This window comes from Condylura cristata, unplaced genomic scaffold, assembly GCF_000260355.1.
Source record: "Condylura cristata isolate star-nosed mole 26May11 unplaced genomic scaffold, ConCri1.0 scaffold00012, whole genome shotgun sequence".
NCBI lineage: Eukaryota > Metazoa > Chordata > Mammalia > Eulipotyphla > Talpidae > Condylura > Condylura cristata.
Window position 1 is genome coordinate 37,714,291 of NW_004567113.1, and position 19,267 is coordinate 37,733,557.

General features: G+C 41.7%; 1 protein-coding gene across 1 annotated transcript in view; it reads left to right on the forward strand.

The window, feature by feature from the left end:
- PDS5A (PDS5 cohesin associated factor A) overlaps positions 1 to 3,092 on the forward strand; it is a 92,098-nt gene extending 89,006 nt beyond the window's left edge. The window contains exon 33 of the mRNA XM_012724210.1: positions 1,443 to 3,092. Coding sequence (XP_012579664.1) covers positions 1,443 to 1,446 — 4 coding nt within the window. The 3' untranslated portion in view covers positions 1,447 to 3,092. The remainder of the gene's footprint in view (positions 1 to 1,442) is intronic.
- Positions 3,093 to 19,267: the final 16,175 nt, after the last annotated feature.

Consider the following 19,267-nt stretch of genomic DNA (forward strand, 5'->3'; position numbering starts at 1 on the left):
CCAAATGGCAAAACAATTTCAAATTTTCGAAGAAAACGTCTTCACAGGTCTGCTAATTCTGAATATGTTTTGCTTATATTTAAGGCCAAATTCTTCCAAAAAAAGATTATCAATAAGCACCTATGGAGAAAGAATCCATAAACTTGGGTCTTCTGGGGAAACTGTAAATTAAAGAAATTATCTATAGGGTAATCAACTATAATTTTCCCATCTTCAGATAATGTGTTTTGCTTTAATATGCTTAGTGAGTATTGAAGAATCTTGGGATTTTTTTTTTTAAAGCATAAAGTTTAGGTGGGTTCATATCTTAAAGTAACCCATATGGGTATCTTCATATGTTAAACTACCATGTGTTAGATTGATGTGAATATTATTAGTAACAAGTGAATTTTTATCAAAATAATATGAAATTTTTCAGAAGTCAAGTGCTCGGAAGTGATGGCGATTCACTTTGGGACATAGAATCAAGTCCAGGAAATTCTTCCAGTGATCTGGATCGTTTAAAAGTCTGTGAGCACAGCCAGGAAGATACTGAGGACTCAGATCTAGTAAAGGGAAGCTTCCTGAAGGTGCAGCAGGCAGCCTGTAGCAGATCCTTTGATATCTTATTAAATTTGTATGTTATAGCAATAGTCTGTGAGAATCGTAATTACCTGACTTGTTCTTTGGCACTTTTATCATTATAAAATGTATGTGCAGTGATGGTTTGGGGAATATAAGTAAACTTACTTATCTTTCTTCCAAGTTTGGAACTTGAAGAGACACAGTCTTAAGACTGCTATGTCTGAATAACGTGTGGAATGATACAGCCCTGGTGACCACTAAGGCCTTTCCCCAGGCTTGAACAAGTCTAGGGGGAAGCTATGCGTGGGTCTTCCCCTCGACCTGGTAGAAGAAATTCTTGCAGCTGCTAGACAGGAGTTAAGTAAGAGAAAAAGGCCATTATTATCCCACCCCCTCATAGTGCCAGTGATCAGAATTTCCCTAGGGAAATAGGAAGAGTGGAGGATTTCTCTTAACTTTTTAACAGTATTAAACTAACTTTTCCTCCTGGATTTTTTTTTTTTTAATATGCTAAAATAAATGTTTGCCCATATCAGCAGTCAGAACCTCTTTTGCTGCTTATGAATTCATTTTGCTATAGTGTCTCATAATTCTTCCATAATATCACTTTGAAAGAATTAATAAAAACAATTTCATATAAATAGCTTTAATGTTGTAAGCAGATTGGGTGGCAATTCATAACAATTAAAAATAAAAATTTCAGTGGTATTATGTTTTTAGATAGTTTAGGGAAAGATTCCTTAAGCCTAGTAAAATCACAGATAAAAATTGGAAGTACTGTAAGATTTTAGAGAATAACTAGAAATGAAATACTGGTTTGTTTAATTTTCCTGTTTACAACTTTTCTAATCTTGCTTCCTTCTGCTCCTATCTCCAAGGTAAAAAGAAAAATCATTTGCAAAGGGAGAAAATGAAGGCCAAACAGAAGCAGACTCCAGCTTCTGCAAAACCTTGGATTCAAAACGTCCCTGAACAGGAAATGAAGTTAACTTCAGACTACACACTTTCTGCCTTGAAAACTGAAAGAAACTATACTTCCTTTCCACGTGACCACAAGTCCTTTGATGGAAATGTACAGCAGAAACTCTCGAGAGAGGCTAAAAGCAACTCTGTTCTACCTTCCCCCCTTCCAGACTTTTCTTCTGAAAAGTCAATAATTAAGCAAATTGCTTAACACTTGGTTCCAGTTCTGCATATCTGGAGTTGAAAGGCATAATACACCATTAATTTCCATGCTGCAGTTTTTAATTTTTAAGAAAGTAACAGGATGTCCTTACACTGACATTGAAAAAAATCATCAGTTTTAGAGCCAGGAATTCCCGTGTTACACAAGAAAAAATAGAAGTCTACTGAATTAATTTTTTAGAAGAAAAGAGATCAGATTAAATATTTCTTTGTTTTTCCTTTTGGAAACTTTTATGTATAATTCTTTCTGCCTGCCTACTTTTCTGCAAAAATGAGATGTACAGATTTCAGTTCCCTGCTATGAAAAGTGACGTGGTGGCAATTTTATAAATGTCGCTTTCTGATTTTTATCAGAGTGAGAAGATAATTAAAATTATTATTGATTTCATATCACTTCATATTTTGATTTCCCCTCCATTTTAGTTAATATAATTTGCAATAAATGTACATATTATTGTTTCATAAAGCATATCACTTTAAAATGGTCTTTACTCCTGTGATTATGTTGGAATATTTGGAATTTTAAAGGAGCAAAGACTGTCCAGCATTTGGTTTTATAATGTTTGTCACCAGATTTTTATTATTGATGTAAAAAAAAAAGTCAATTTTTTTAAATAGTTGGAGTTCGGCAGCTTTGTGAGGAAAGTTGGAGGTGTTAGGGTTGCTACCAATTTTCAGCATTGTGCTATTGGAAAAATAAGTGTTTTGCTTTTGTCTGCCAGTCTGGGCTCAGTTTTTCTGTTTATTTTAGAAGACAACTGTTGCAACAATATATTGTTTCTTGGCATTGTTCAGCATAGGCAGTGTGTACACTGTTGGTGTGCACATAATCATATTTAAGTTTTTTGCATAAAATAAATGCTTATAGATGTCATATGGTAGTCTTTTTTAATCTTCATCATGTTGTGAATTTTTTATGTGAAAGGGCTAAAGTCATAAAGAGAACATGATTACAGTCAACTCTCCATTATCTATAAAATAGTGACTGCCTCGAGTTGTTAATTTTGTGGTCATCATAAATGTGATAAAGGCAGACTACAGGAGCTAGGGCGGGGGGGGGGGGCCCTTCCTCAACACTCACTTGTAACCTGCCTCCACTCTCCAGTTTAGGTCCTTTCCTAAAGCCCTAGCAGAATGTGCCCACTCCATTTCCTGACATACGCCTAGTGTCTGTCAGAGCATGTAGAGGTTTTGTGTTATGTCTTGTTAGGCTTTAGTCTATAGAGATGGAACAGTGCAAGGACGCTGGGTCAAAAAGAACAATTGTGCCATGGTGGCACAGGGGCTAAGCATCAGCACTATGAAGCTAACCGCAGGCACAAGCAGCCCTCTCCTGTCTCGCCTGTTCTCCCCACTGTCTCTGGTGAATCCTCTCAACATCCCACTCTACCCCACCTCATCCCCCACTTCTGGCCTATACCCTAGCTCTTAGATGCATAAGTAAATCTTTAAAAAAAAAAAAAAAAAACAGTTAATTAAGATTGAAATTTGCTGGTAGGTAGTAAATGTCACTTACATTCTCATAGATAATAAAGAGTTGACTGTTAATGATTCTGAGTGAAACATGGGTAATTCTTTAAAATACACACATACACACATTTATACATTGGATAATAGGGAACAGTGACTCCCATTAATAGAAAACAGTATCTTTTAAAAGGGTAGAAAAAGCCCTCTTATTGCCTCCTGCATTCCTTCGGAAGGAAAGTATAAAATATTGCCTCCAACTTGCTAAAGAAAAAAAATCTATGCAGAAGCATCAGAAAAGTCCCTCAGGAATCAGTGGGCCTAATCTACTTAGATGGACTTTAAAGTTCTCTTAGCATCAGACAGCTTGATTCTTAAGGCCACCACTTTGTCACCGACAAAAGCACACTTGGTAGGAACCTTCCTTTTGCGTCTTCAGCATTAGCCTCACAGCTCACTAGATCACCTGTATTGTCATATTTTAACATAATGTTGCAGAAATATTTGCTTTGGTTTAAGGCTTAGATTTTTGCAGGAGAGGAGTTTGCGTAAAGAATCTGGTCCTTTCGCCCCCCCCATTGGTTTTGTTACCTGACGCAAGTGTCTGGCACTAAGGGAAGGGAGAGTAGGTGATGGATAAAGCTGATGGGGAGGGACTTGCTCAAGGGAAATGTGTCAGTTTTCCTTTGTAAAAGGAAAACAGATTCCCTAAGGATTTGGTACTCACATCTCAGAGAACTACAACACAAAGTGCAGACTTATATTTGAGAATTAATTGTTAACCCTTTGTCTAGTTTGAAGCTTCTTGTATTTGTCTAAAACTACAAGCCAGAATTTTGTATCTCCTTTGATAAAAAGTGTGTATAATGTAAAGTAGTTTTGCATATTCTTGTGCTGCACATGGGCTGAATTTTTAAAAAAATTTTTTTTAAACTTGAAGCAGAATCTTGTAATTTGTGTAAATGACAAGTGTAAAATCCTACGATAAAATGCTAAAAATATGCATTGTTTCAAATAAAACTAAGAAATGCAGCATTATATAATAGTGTGGAGCCCTGAATATTCATGTACCCCTGGTATGTCACAAGCTGATAAAATGTCTTCGCATATTTTCTGTTTATATCTGGGGTCTGTGTATCCTCGTAAGGAAGCAGATGCCACCTTCTTGCTTCCTGGTACATACCCGAGTCTGGCTCACAGTCATGGAGGGGCGACCATAGATGGCAGTATCTATTGGGAAGCTTTTTAAGATTTTTAAAACAAGAGTAGCCTTTAGTCATACTCATACATCTACTTATCACAAATTTGGGACATGTATATTTAGTTTATCAGCTAGTTCTTGGAGAGCAAACATTCATAATGTATCTGCAATCAATAAGAGGCAAACAGGATGAAAAACTGTCATTCCTGGCTCTAATTTACCCTTAATGGATTTAACACTCAGCATCTGGGTGCTTAAATTGTCAACACCTGTGTCTTCACTATCATGAATAAACCCAATCGAAACCATTGAAAGCCAGTGAATTCCCATCGCCTGCAAGCTTTGCAGCCTAATAGTAGTAAACAGCCAGTGACAGTGTTGCCTACAAGACAGCAATGTACACGTGGGGATGAGTGTGCATGATCACACGCTCCTCAGCCTGTCCACCACTTAACATTTTTAATTCCCATAAGAGAAAACCTTCCCCGTGATGTGTCTTCTTTCAAAGTACAACAGCAGAGACCGAGCGGGAGTGGAGGGCGGTTGGTGTTTAAGTCTCAGCACTATTATCGTCACAAGTTCATCACTAGCCAGGGAGCTGACCCACATGGCACAGCAGACCCGTCTCACCCACTGCTCCCCTCAGCAGTATTATTTCAATAGACCCACCCTTTCTGCCCTCCACGCTGTCTCTGGTGACTCCTCTCATCACACCCCACCCACACACATACCTCTCTGGCCTACACCCCAGTTCTTGTGCGCATATATTTAAAAAATAAAACATTAAAAATTACAACAGAAACATGTACAGGTTCCCAACTCTAAGGAACCTGAGCCATGCTGGTTATCAGGACTTCAGTTTGGGAATGTTTCTCAAATAACATCAATACATCAACTCTGGTGGCCAACTCAAGGCACCTCATTCATTACCCTGTTCTCTAGCAAAATAAATAAATAAATGAGTAACAAGCACTCTGGGCCCTCTATGGGCCCTCCATGGTGGCACAAGGGGTTAAGTAGCAGCACTTATGAAACAGCCACTGCAGCACAACTTCTACCCCCAGCTCAGGAGCTGACCCACAGGAGAGGCATGGCAGGCCTCTCCACACCCACCCACTGCACCCCTCAGCAGTGCATTTCAGCAAGTCCACATGTTCTGCTCCCCACTGTCTCTGGTGAATCTTCTCATCACCACTCCCCCCACCCCGAATCCTGTACCCCAACACCTCTGGCCTACAGCCCAACTCTTTTATCCATGAATTTTAAAAAAATGTTCTGAAAAACATCCAGTCCTCTTAGGAAATAGCACAGTCTCCATTCTTTCAGGAGAAACTTGAAAGATCAGTAACACAGGCTGGGCCATAAGTAAGGTCCAGATCTGTGGAAGTCAGAACATCTGCGGGTAGGGAATAGCCATTTGTTTTCACTGCATGTATCTAGTCTGCACAGACCAGGCACAATGCCTGGGACTGACATTCAAAGCCTTAAGGTTGATGACTTAGAAGGACTCATAACATAGGGACCCTCCCTGGTGGCACATCAGGTCAAAGCACAGCACTAAGAAGCTATTGGCAGCCACTGCAACACAAAGTTCCATCCCTGGCCAAGGAGGTGACCCACATGCCGAGGCAGATCGCTCCTGACCCACCTGCTGTCCCCTCAGCAGTGTATTTCAATCAGTCCTCCACTGCTCCCTACTCTGTTTCTGGTGAATCCTTTCACCCCCCACACCTCTAGCTTGTACCCCCATTCTGTAATCATAAATCTTAAAAAAAAAAAAAAAGACTCATAAAGCAAATAGCACAACACTGGCAGCTGAGACTATTCCTGATGATGCATTGACTTCAGTGCCCTGATGTAACAGTGGAAAAACCTGTTTAGAGAAATGCAGTTGTGTGAACCCTTGTAAACATGCTTGTGGGCTGAGCAAGCTGCCTCCTCAGACAGCCTAGAAGGCCATCCCACCCCCAAGCACAAACTCGGAGTGTATTAATTCCTGTGGCTTCCTTTAGACAGACTAACTCTAGGGCTTGGGTAGGCTTCTCCAAGAAGCAAATTTTCTACAAACTTCAAGGGTCCCTGAAAAAAACCACTTCAGTTTTCTGGTCCTTTTAAAGAAGAGATTACCCACTTGTCCCCTACACGCCTACCCCAAACACTCCTGAAATCCTTTTCTTCAAGGACATTGTGGCCGTTTCATGTCTGGTCTCCTCTGCTTAGTGCACTGTACACTCAAAGACAAGGGTCTGCAGCAGCGACAGAAGGGAAACATGCCCCTTTGGCCTGAGGGCTGAACTGAAAGACAGAGGCTGGCTGGGGCCTCCCTCATGGCACAAAGGTTTGAGTCTCAGTGCTATGAAGCCATCTGTCTAACCCACTGCTCCCCTCAGCAGTGTACTTCAGTCAGTCTGCTTGTTCTGCTTCACTCTGGTGAAACCTCACCTCCTCCACACCTCTGACCAACCCTCAGTTCTTGTATGCATAAATAATCTTAAAAAAAATAAAGAGGCTGGTAACCCTAAAATTACCTGAGTTGTGCAGTGCAAGCAGGCGCAGGGCAGGTTCTCCATTCTGGTGACAGGTAAAGGAGAGTCCGGAGCCGTCAGTGGCTTTTCGGGCCTTAATGGGAGGCAAGCCCACAGGCTGCCAAGGCAGGGGGCGGGGGCGAGGAGGCCCATAGGCCTCCCACCCCCAGAGAAGCCGCACTCTCTTTGGCCTTCTCCTTTGGTTTCCTCCGCTCACAGTCATTCTCCACTGCAGCCACCTGCAGCTTGACGCCGCCTTATAGCCCCCAGGCCCAGGTGTGCACCCTGCGCATGCCCACACCGCACTCCAGGTGTCTGTGATCAGGCATGCGTGCCCAAGGCCCACCCTCCCAAGGACCGTCTGCATTCAGGGCCCAGGTGAGAGCCATATGGACCAGAACCATACAAGCCCGACCAATTCACTTATCCTACACTTGTGACCATTTTACGGAGACTTAAAAAGGTAGTGTGGGGGGCCTCCCTGGTGGTGCAGAGGGCTAAGTCTCAGCACTATCAAGCTATAACCAGCCACTGAGCAAGAGCTCTATACCCGTCGGGGAGCTGACCCACATGGCACAGCAGACCTCTCCTGTCTCACCTGCTGCTCCCCTCAGCAGTGTTTTTCAGTAGATTCACCTGTTCTGCTCCCCACTCTACCTCTGGTGAATCCTGCCTCTCACACATACACACCCACACCTCTGGCCTACACCCCAGCTCTTGAATGCATAAGTAACATAAATCTAAAAACAATTAAAATGTAGTATAACAGGCCAGAGTCTCTATTTTTCACCATTCTGGTGTTTGGCCTGTCAATATAAGCTTATAATGATGGAGACCAAGGCTTACCTCTTCAGAAGTCCTGGGTCAAAACTAGCAAACTAGGCCAATCCCATTCCTCACACGCATGCAATAGGGAGCCCTAACCGATCACAAGACATCCACGACACCATGCAGTAAAGCAGGCCTCGCATCTGCAGAACTGATTCAGAGGAAAATGTCACAGAGATTTTATAAACTCGAGTATGACGTCACATCCAGTCTCCTGCTAATTCACCTTTTCACCTCAATGGCAGCACAAAAGGTAAAGCAGCTCGGGCCAGTTATCTATCTTACTGATCGTTCTGGCATTATGTTTTGAAGGTCAGAATTACCTACTCATACAGTGAAAAGGGAGGTTAAAGGCACTGTCGTGACCTTGGGGCTTCGCGTCTGGCTTTGAGATCAGTTTTCTGAAAGTGGAAATGAGCAGATTTGAAAGATGTCTGCCTGAGTGAGTTCACTTCCTTGTTAATAGCCTTGTGCTTATCATTACAGTTGTTCACCAGTGATGGCTAGGACAGAGGTCCAGGAAGGACCAGCATTGCAAGTAGGATCACTGCTTTGTCTGAAAGCTGACTCGTGAGCAATGATTACTCAGATGCATGAGAAATATTAGCTCTGAAAATTCAGCAAGGAAGACTAGAAGCCCTGGGTTGTGCACCTCACAATGTCAAACAAATGGTAGCAAGCAGGCTGTGGAAGACATGGGCCTGAAAAATAACACAGAATTCGGGGATTACAATTGAGATGAAAAAAAAATGTGCAAAATGATGTAAAAATAAACTTTTTAATTAAAAAAAAAAAATAACACAGGGCCCTCCCTGGTGGCGCAGCGGGTTAAAGCACAGCACTGAGAATCTAAAGCCGCTTCCGCATGAGTTCGATTCCCGCCTGCCCCGGAGGTGACCACATGGCGTGGCAGACCTCTGCTGACCCGCCCGCTGCTCCCCTCAGCAGTGTACTTTGTCGATCTGCCTGTTCTGCTCCCCACTGTCTCTGGTGAAGCCTCTCGCCCCTTAGCCTCTGGCCTGTATCCCAGTTCTGTATGCACAAATAAATAAATCTTTAAAAAAAAAAAAAACACACACAGAATTCAGAAAGCTAAATCTGGGTCTGCTGAGAAAGGCCTCTTCCCATTTCTCTGGGATTCTCTACATGGCCTGGAGAAAAGCTGGGCCAGGAGCTCCAGGGGCTGGGAAGCACCCCACCCCCACTACAGGGTACCAGCCCAGCACGGCACGCAGGCCTTCTTCATTCAGCTGAAACTAGATGGTTTTGTGAAGGAGATCAGAGTATTTTCCTACTTAGGAAATCATATTAAAATTAGCTTCCTGGAAGCAGCCCAAATGCCCAAAAGTAGATGACTGGATTAGAAAGATGTGGTACATATATACAATGGAATATTACTCAGCAACCAAAAAAGAGAAACACATGTCTTTGGCAGCAACTTGGATGGAGCTGGAAAAGATCATGCTTAGTGAGATAAGCCAGAAAGAGAAAGAAAAATACCGGATGGTTTCACTCATAGCAGGAGTATAATCGACCAGGCGAGAAAATAACAAGAATAATGAACAACCATATACCAGAGACATTCTGTGGGGGCGGAGTGGGGAATGGGACCAAAAACGGGGGGGGGGCAGAGAGAAATGCACGGGATTATGGTGATGGCACACGGGTGACTTGGTGATGGGAAACCCGCGGGGATTACAATTGAGATGGAAAAAAAATGTACAAAATGATGTAAAAATAAACTTTTGTAATTAAAAAAAAAAAAAAGCTTCCTGGAGCTCTAGCTGCCATCTTGCATCCGGGCGTGTGTGCACCTAATCTCAGCTGGTCTGTCTGAGACCCCCCGAGCACCAACCCCAGTCCCCTGCACGGCCCCTTTCCCACTCCAACAAGATGAAAGAAACTATCATGAACCAAGGCACAAGCGCGCATTGGTGGGAAAGGTGCTGCTCACAGAAAGAAGGTGGCTCACAGAACACTACAGCAGATGATAAAAAACCAGTTCTCCTTAAAGAAGTTAGGGGTAAACAACATCTCTGGTATTGAAGAGGTGAATAGGTTCACAACCAAGGAACAGTGATCACAGTGAAAGCAGAACCAGGGGCAACTAGGCAACCATGGACCAGCGAGCAAGCACAACTCAGACCTTTACTAAAAATCATTGAAATGTACATTTAAAGGGGAGGGTACTTTTTATAGTGTGTAAACTGAACCTGAGTAAAGTTTAAAATAAAAGAGACATCTTTTAAAAAAAGTTTATACAAAACAAAATAGTATCTACTCAAGCACCAGATTATCTTGTCAAAAGCAGTTATTGGGCCTCCCTGGTGGTAGGGTTTTAGTATCAGGCTGTAACCGCCATGGCCTGAGTTCAATCCCCAGGAGGGGAGCTGACCCACACATGGTGCATCAGACCTCTCTTGTCCCACCTGCTGCTCCCCTCAGCAGCATATTTCTGTCAATCCATCTGTTCTACTCCCCACTGTATCTCTGGTGAGTCCTCTCACCACCGCCACACCTCTGGCCTGCACCCCAGTTCTTCTCTGCAAAAATAAAATAAAATAAAAAACCAGAGGCCAACACATACACAATGATTGCTCACTCCCTTCTCTCTGCTTGGTAAGTCTCTGTGGGAAGCTGAGTGGGAGCGAGGTCTGCGAAGTGTAGTCAACACTGGGCTGTCTCTATTCTGACCTGGCCGGCATTATAAATTTCTGGGAATCTTCCGGGCCTTTCTACAGCTCAGTTTTCTCACCTACAGAATAACAGGCCTAGAGATAATCACGTGGGTGAAAGAAGTAAGTTTGGAAAGCCCACCACATAGTGCCTTGTTGATAGTAAGGGTTCACCTGCTCATAGCCGTTACCCCCAAGCAAGCTGCTGTCACCGAGGTAGCCCCAATTACCACCAGCGCCTGAAGACAGGTGTGCACTTCTGTTCTCGCTCGTTGCAGGTCTTCCCAGCTCTGGCCGTTGTATCCTTGGTCTGCTACAGGCACATCCCTAATACTTGTTCTGTTTCTCTGCCTTCTGCCTTCATCACGCCCAAGAGCTTATCCAAATTAGCCTAATTTCTCTGAGTCTACTGCCTGTAAGTCTAGTACTAATGTGCTAATAAGACGTCAACTCTAGCTAACTCAGAAGGAAAACTGAGCTGTGTTCTCCCCACGTCTGCTCCTTAGCCCTCCTTCACCGAGTCCTCCTTCACCAGGGCAGCGTTTGCACGGGCTCAGTTACATTACGACCCCACACAATTCTAGCCCAGGAGGCCATCTGCATAGCAAAATGTAATCATAGTTTTTTTGACAGTATGTGAACGCCTTTGGTGTTTGGGGAAACACTCCAAACTGTCAGTCTTGAGATTGTACCCACTTCCCTCTGTAAAAGTTGAAAATACTATACACTCACTTTTCCAGCCTCCCTGGTAGCCTGGGCTCAGACACCTGAGCCAGGCACTGTTCCCCAAACACCTGCCCCCACCTGGAGTGGCAGCCTGTGCCAGCACTGACCAGGAGCACCTTCTTGGGAGTGATGGTTGGCAGCGTCCAGCACCCACCATTGGCTTGGGTGCCACAGGATGGCTGGATACCTCACCACTGGGCAAGGGCTGTATCCTCATAGGACCAGTTCTATATTATTTTGGGCATTGCCTCTGGCTCTATAACCTCTGCCTCTTTCTGCATCAGTAAATTTCTATTTCCTTTTGAGTTAGCTAGAGTTGATGTCTTATTAGCACATTAGTACTACACTTACAGGCAGTAGACTCAGAGAAATGAGGCTAATTTGGATAAGCTCTTGGGTGTGATGAAGACAGAAGGCAGAGAGACTGCACAGTATGAGGGATGTGCCTGTAGCAGACCAAGGACACAACGGCCAAAAGATCAACCAGATCATCACCTGACATGGACTAAATTGTGTCACCCCAAATTCATGTTAAAACTCTAACCCCCTTGTGGGAGTGTAGGAAAGAGGGGGCTTTCAGGAGGCAATTGAGTTGATAAGTGTGGGTCCCTAGATTGATAGGATTAATGTCCTTATAAGACATCAGAAAGGCACAGCATTAAGACTCTATCCAGCCACTGCAGCACGAGTTCGATCCTCAGCGAGGGAGGTGACCCACATGGCACGACAGACCTCTCCTGACCTGCCCTCTGCTCCCCCCAGCAGTGTAATTCAGTACATCTGCCTGTTCTGCTCCCCACTTTGTCTTTGATGAATCCTCTCACCCCCTGCACCTCTGAACTGTACTGCAGTTCTGTATGTATAAATTTTGTTTTTTTAAAGGCATCAGAGAACTGCCTCGTGCCCTCTCTCCACAGGCACACAAAGGGTCACGTGACCCTTCCCAAAATTCGGCAAGAGAAATCTCATCAGAGAATCATCTAAGAGACGAGGCTTCCTCATTAAACCCAAACTTCTTTGAGAGGTAGAAACTTCAAAAATGCCCTTTCCCATTGAGCAGGACTTTTTTCTTTTTCTTTCCCTAGCCTCATCTGATCTTCACTTGTACTCTGGGTTGACGGCATCCCTGATTATTTTATAGGTGGTTTCTTTTTTATTTAAGATTTATTTTTATTTATTTATTTATTCATACAAGAACTGGGGTCTAGGTCAGAGGTGTGAGGGTGAAAGGATTCCCCAGAGACAGAGTGGGGAGCAGAACAGGCAGATCTACTGAAATACACTGCTGAGGGGAACACTGGGTGAGATTGGAAAGGTCTGCTGCGCCCTGAGGGTCAGCTCCCTGGCTGGGGACCTGAACTCTTGCTAAAGTGGCTGGTGAGAGCTTGTTAACACTGAGACTTGAACCCTGTGCCACCAGGAAGGCCTGCCTCCAAAACTTTGTCAAAAAACTTCTTGGAAAATTTTGGTCTGGCCTATAAATAGCAGTCAGGGATTATTTCACAGATCACAATGGTTCATTACAAGTAACCCAGTCTACGACATTACTGAGTACCAGTTCTCTGCCAGGCTAGGGATAAGGTAGAAAGGAATACAATTCCAATCCTTTAGAAGGAAAAGAAAAAAATGGATATGAAAACAAACTGTTAATGTAGTATGATGTGTGCTGGAATAAAATTTTATGAAAACAATTAGGAGTCTAGAAAAAAAAAGTACTATGCCTGAGTTCAGACAGACATAAAAGGGAAAGTTTCAGAAAAGTGATACCTAGTTAAACAGGATTTCATAATGAGGGCATGGTTCAGACTGGGTAGGGAGATAGATCTGTTCAAATACCAGAAAGAGACGAATGATGACCTTTGGCAAATCACATCTCAGCTTGAGCTTCTAACCAGCAAAGTGAGAGGATTTGATTGAAAGATCTCCATTTTTTTTTTTAGGTTTATTTATGTATACAGAACTGGGGCACAGGCCAGAGGTGCAGGGGTGAGAGGATTCACCAGAGACAGAGTGGGGAGCACAACAGGCAGAAATACACTACTAAAATACACTGCTGATGGGAGCAGTAGGTGAAACAGGTGAGGTCTGCTGAGCCATGTGGGTCACCTCCCTGGCCAGGGATCAGACTTATGCAGGAGTTGCTGCAGACAGTTTCATAGTGCTGCGCTTTAACCTGTTGTGCCTCCAGGAAGGCCCACAACACTTACCATAGCTGTTTTCTTCCAATCTCTGAATAGTTTTGACCAAATGATCTGATTAATAGCTAGCTTAGAAGTATAAAGTGGTAAAACCTTTTAGAAAAACATCCAACTTCTTTTTAAAGGTTTGACTAAAAAAATTAAAGGCAGATTTGCTTTCTAGGATATAAGAAACTTGTGTACAGGCTTATTTGAAGGCTTATTTGTAACAAAAGGGGTAACGTCAATGATGGGGGGGGGGAGATTTGAATATGTTAGGGATATGGAAGCCACTTTCTTTTGGTGGGAAATGTAGCATATAGCAAGTATGAATTGGGGGCCCTCCTTGGTGGCACAATAGGTTAAAGCACAGCTTTGTGCACAGCTTTGTGGTTGCACAGCTGTGTGCAACCACTGCAGCATCAGTTCAATCCCCTCAGCAGTGTATTTCAGTAGTTTTGCCTATTCTGCTCCCAACTCTGTCTCTGGTGAATCCTCTCCACCACCCCCTGCTCTGGACCCCTGGCCTGTACTCCAGTACTTGTATGCTTCAATATATAAATCCTCTTTAAAAATCAAATTTTTGGGAAGCCCGCGGGGATTACAATTGAGAAGGGAAAAAATGTACAAAATGATGTAAAAATAAACTTATAAAATAAAAAAAAGCTGCTAAGTTTCTGGTAGTAGTACATTCTTTAACATCTTAACAAAAGTTAGTAATCCAGGGGGCTCACCCGAGGCCCAGGGGTTAAGTCTCAGTGCTATCACCACTAAAGCTCAACTTGGATCCCCCGCCAGGGAGCTGACCCCCTCAGCAGTGTATTTCGGTGGATTTGCCTGTTCTGCTCCCACATTGTCTCTGGTGAATCCTCTCTCACACACCCACCCACTACCTCTGGCATTTACCCCAGGTCTACTATGCAAAAAGGAGGGAAAAAAATAAAAAGGGAAAACCAGCACTCCAGCCTTCCTTAGGCCCTCAAGGGCTAACATTTTAGAGCCTTCTGTCCTTAGAGAAATCCTAGAGTAAATGTTTGAGGAGTGGAGAAACCCTTTAGCCACCAACATTCCACATTCTTCCATCTACATTCATTTCTATTGGGGAGGATGGAAGTGCAAATCCTTCCATAGAAAAGTGGTTATGGATAGGAGTTACCCCTGCATTATCCCGACCATGACTGCGCTCCTGAGACTGAACACTCTATATCCAGGCCAAGAGAATTACCATTCTCTGGAAGCGAATTCCCTTCAGTAACCTGACAGCTGGCTCCAGTGTACAGGCTGAAGAGAAGGGGAGGTGTTCCCGAGTCTCTGCCATGGCGGCTACCACTGGAGGTCAGCGCTGGTTGCAGCTCGGCACACGTTCCCACGGGTGCCGGCTTGCACTAACCTGCTTGCACATATCTGGGGCCACTGTCCTTCCCTTAGCTGTTAAGGGGTTCACCAGTGGCTAAAGGGGTGCTGACCATGGGGACGCTCAGCTTTTCAGTTTTTGCATATGCGTAAAAGTGAGGCATGGAGGAGCTAAGAGTATTGTGACTATACTCGATTGATGGCCTGACTTTTTAAGATAATCATGTAGGGTAGGAATTTAGTTATTTACCCCATTCTCATTTAACCCCCGTTTTTTTTTTTTTTTCTAACCTTGACCATCACATCATGCTTAGTTCCTTCAAGAGCCACAGTATAAAACTCTGCATTTCAGGTAGGCTGGGGCTTTTCTGTATATAGCCCTAGTTTACAACTATCTAGCTTAGAGAATTTCTTTTATCCACTGTAAAGTCTATCCTATTAATTGTTGTTAGTTTAATTCTCTTGTTATTAAGTGTAGAGGTAGGAGAAATGGGGGTGGGGCATGAAACAGGGTGGAGTAAATGTACCAACCTTTTAGCTTTAGGTTTAGATGTCTGAAAAATCTTCATTTGCTTCTTTATTTGACTGGGTTAACAGTAGGTCTTGGTCAGTTGATCATCCTGTTTCTTCAATTATTAAGATAAATGGGGGGGAAAAGCACTGAGTTTGAACAATTTAAATGAGATCGCACAATACATTTAAAATACCATCTGCTACACAGGGAAAGACCAGTATTAATTCCATTTTACGTTGAAAAACAATACTAATTACTTTTAATTAGGTTAAAGTATTCTAACTTTCTAAGAAAGGAAACAGCAAAATGCAAGAGACCTGAATAATTACCAATTTAAATCCACCATTGGTAAGATGCTCACAGTAAAGCTCAACTTAAGACAACCCACAATACCTTCATCTTCATATTATATTTTGAGTACACAAGAGGAATGGGGTCACCCACTCATAGGCTAATGGTAATACTGCTACATCACCAGTAAAGATTTGTGTAATAAACTTCTGGACATTGTCCTAAGCAATAATCAATTCAGTATGGCAATACTTTTACAATCAAAGTAGTATCTATACGTTTTAAGTCACATATTACTAAAAGATGCTATAAAACAAATGACTGTTATGCCTGCAGTTTTGAGGTATAAAACATTTAAATTTGTGATGAATATTAAAAATATACATCTAGGCAGATCATGAAACATTTTTCAAGCAAGTATTTTCCAAATAATATAGTTATATTTATATTCACTGACTTAAAAAAAATTCTAAAGGTACTTAGTTTTACACGATCAATGCTCATGCTTGCACTTTTCATGTTCTGAATTCTGTTGAATGCTTACATTATAGCTTTTTTTTCCTATTTGATTCACATTTTACCTTTTTGCACTCCAATTAATCCTAACCCAATTTCACATGAAAAAGTATTGGATAACGTTTGTTACTCTTACATTTTTTTTTTTTAAATCATCCTCTGAATTATTTCACCTTTCTGGTTCTCTATGTACTAGAATGACTGTTAGAGCCACAGCACAGCTCCCATTCTTGACTTCCCTTAACTTATCCTCCCTCCTGTGTTGTTGTTTTTTTCCCACGACTTTCTCCTCCCTTGTGGTGGTGAAGTCATTCAAGCATTTTATCATTCATCAAGCATATCAAGCATATATCACTCAAGCATTCTTCAAGACAAGGAAAAAAAAATTGGAGAGTTTAATATGTGAAATTATAGTAATAATGTCACTTTAGCTGGTAATAGAAATTGTCATTCTAAACTGCTTGTCAAAAAAAATGCTTTTGTTCTCAAATTTAGGTGCTTAACCCTCATATGCCAATCTCTTGAAAGTCATTTTGAAACTTGCAGAATACCTTGAAAGCTCCAGGTTTTATGAAACAAAATATAATTTTGTTGAATGTGTCTTTTTCCATTCATTGTGCTGGGTGCTTGATCAATACTTTCAAATAAACAATGTCCTTACGTTTTTCTTTAAATTTATTCTTTGTGTTTTAACCCCTTATGTTACCACGGAGACACAATAAAATCTTCAAAAAGCCTCTGCCTTGCCCAGGGGTAACATGATAGGCACTGTCAGACTGAGGACTAACTAGGGTTTCCTATACTATGAATAGAAAAAAAAAAAATTTACTCATACAAGAACAGGGGTACAGGCCAACGATGCGGAGTTGAGACATTTCACTAGAGACAGAGTGGGGAGCAGAACAGGTAGGTTGACTGAAGTACACTGCTGAGAGAAAGGCCAGACAGGAGAGGTCTGCTGTGCCATGTGGGTCAGCTCCCTGGCTGGGGGTTGAATTGCTGCAGTGGCTGCCTATAACTTCATAGTGCTTAGACTCAACCCCCTGCACCACCTGGGAGGCCTCACTTTGTTTTTGTAATTTGAAGGATGGCAGTATTTTATACCAATTTTTGTCTTGTAATGGGAGGGCCAGACCAAATTGTTGTAATAATAATGGATAAAGAAGTTATCAGTATTTTTAAAATGTAGTAAGGAAAAATAGGAAACAAAAAGTTTAATGGAAAGTACTGGAGGAAAAGAACTGGTAGATATAAGAAACATCTGAGTAAGGCCTGTGGGAGTCTTATAAGACCTGTGGGAGACTATAAAAAGGTACCTTAGGAGAAAAAGTTTCTTAAAGGCCAAAAGGTAAGTATCAAACCAGTGAACTAAGCTGAAAGAACTGGGGATAGAAAAACAGGCTGGCAACTTTAACAAATTAAAAGGATTTCAAAGCATTTGGGGGTCAAAAGTTTTCAGTCGCTTTCTGCATACGGATATCTTTCACACAGGTACTTTTCCCTATATACTCTGCCCTCCAAAGATTCACAATTTTGATCTTATGCATACTGCTCCCCCCACTCCGTTGATATTATCTCCTCAACCTCAAACTTAACCTAACCTAGATAAACAGATTTTAAGGTTAAGTTTACTTTTTCCTTACCTCCTAGTCCCAAAGCAATTTTTCAGTGAATAGGTACCCTCTTATCTGTACATACCTTGACACCAAAATAGCCCTACTCTAATTATTTTGTGTACACAACAGCCCTCCTTCAATCTAAATTCCATGACTAAGTAAAGATAAAGGCTAGGGATAAAACAGGCAGACAAGTGATGTTAGTTTTAACTAATAAAACAAATGCTATTAACTCAGTGCCTAAAGTAGGTTAAGTATATTTTTTAGTGACCTGGGGGTAACCTAATAAAAAAATCAGAGATACTTAAAAGCTATGGGTTAGTACTTTTCGTATACATAGGAACATGACATTATACAAGAACTAAAGTTATCTATAATTAAAGCCACTTTGGAGACCAACTAGATTTTCCATTATATACCAAAAACATTGCTACTGTTTCAAATAATAGAAAAAAGTGTGGTATGTGTAAAAACTAACTTCAAGTAATTATGGCACTCAAAAGTTTGAAGCTAGTTCAGCAAAACATTCTGTTCAACTAATACTGTCAGGCCTGGTTTGGGCACACCTCAATCTGAACTGTTTTCCCTCTTGCTTGCAAAACCCCTTCACTGTTCTTTTACAGAAAAAAAAAATCCTCTAATTCCATGAATGTGGGGGGAGGGAGAAAGACATCACCACAAAACGAATACATGAGTAGAATGTGTATTACTGTAGGACACAATTCTAAAAGGTTATTAGTGAACTCATGTTATTTTATTTAAAATCTTCAATTCTCTGGTGATCAAAACATAACACATACCAAGTGTTTACAACCCTTTAAATTTGACCATCTTTTGGCAGAGGCTGGTATCTGAGAGCTCACTTGAATTCCACTTGTTATTCTTGAATTTTAAGGTCCAGCTTGCTCCTTGAAAAGAGCACTTCACAGTTATTCCAGTCAGGAGCATTTCCATCCCCAGGCTATAGAAATTCATAGGCCTGCTGAAAGCTGGTTTTGAATGTCCTAGAGACACAAAGTAACAATCAGTTTTACTAGTAAAGTACCTAGCACAAATCTTAACACAGCCTTTTCAAATTGTGTTAATGGAGATGGGAAATCCAAGGACAGTCACCCAGAATATTCTGAATTTCTTTCCATGGCAATAGGTACCCTTTCCAGAAAAAAACTGTGTGCATATATGAAAATCGAAAAAGCATTACTTTAGTACCAACTGTGGATTACTTTAAATTTTGTATTGTAACCTAACCAAATGTCTGCTTTCAAATAATTTTATCTAGGCTCAAACAATTTCAATTCACTTTATAATCCAAAGACCCACTATATTTCACAGCATTATATATTATGTCACTTCCTAGAACACCTACTGGTTTACTTGTCTCCTCTTCACAGATGAGTACTTCGAAAGATGATATAAAACATTTTAAGGGGAAAACACGCATGCATTTATTTTTCAAAATTCCCAGTAAGGGGGAAAAAAAATTCAACATCTTTAAAAATGTGTTTATTTTTTTTTTTTAAAAATCAGTTGTGTACAAAAGTGTTTCGTAGTTTTTAATTCTCAAGACAAATACCCAACCCTCCACCCACAGCCCACCCTGCTTCAATGGTCTTTCTGGTAACCCACCCA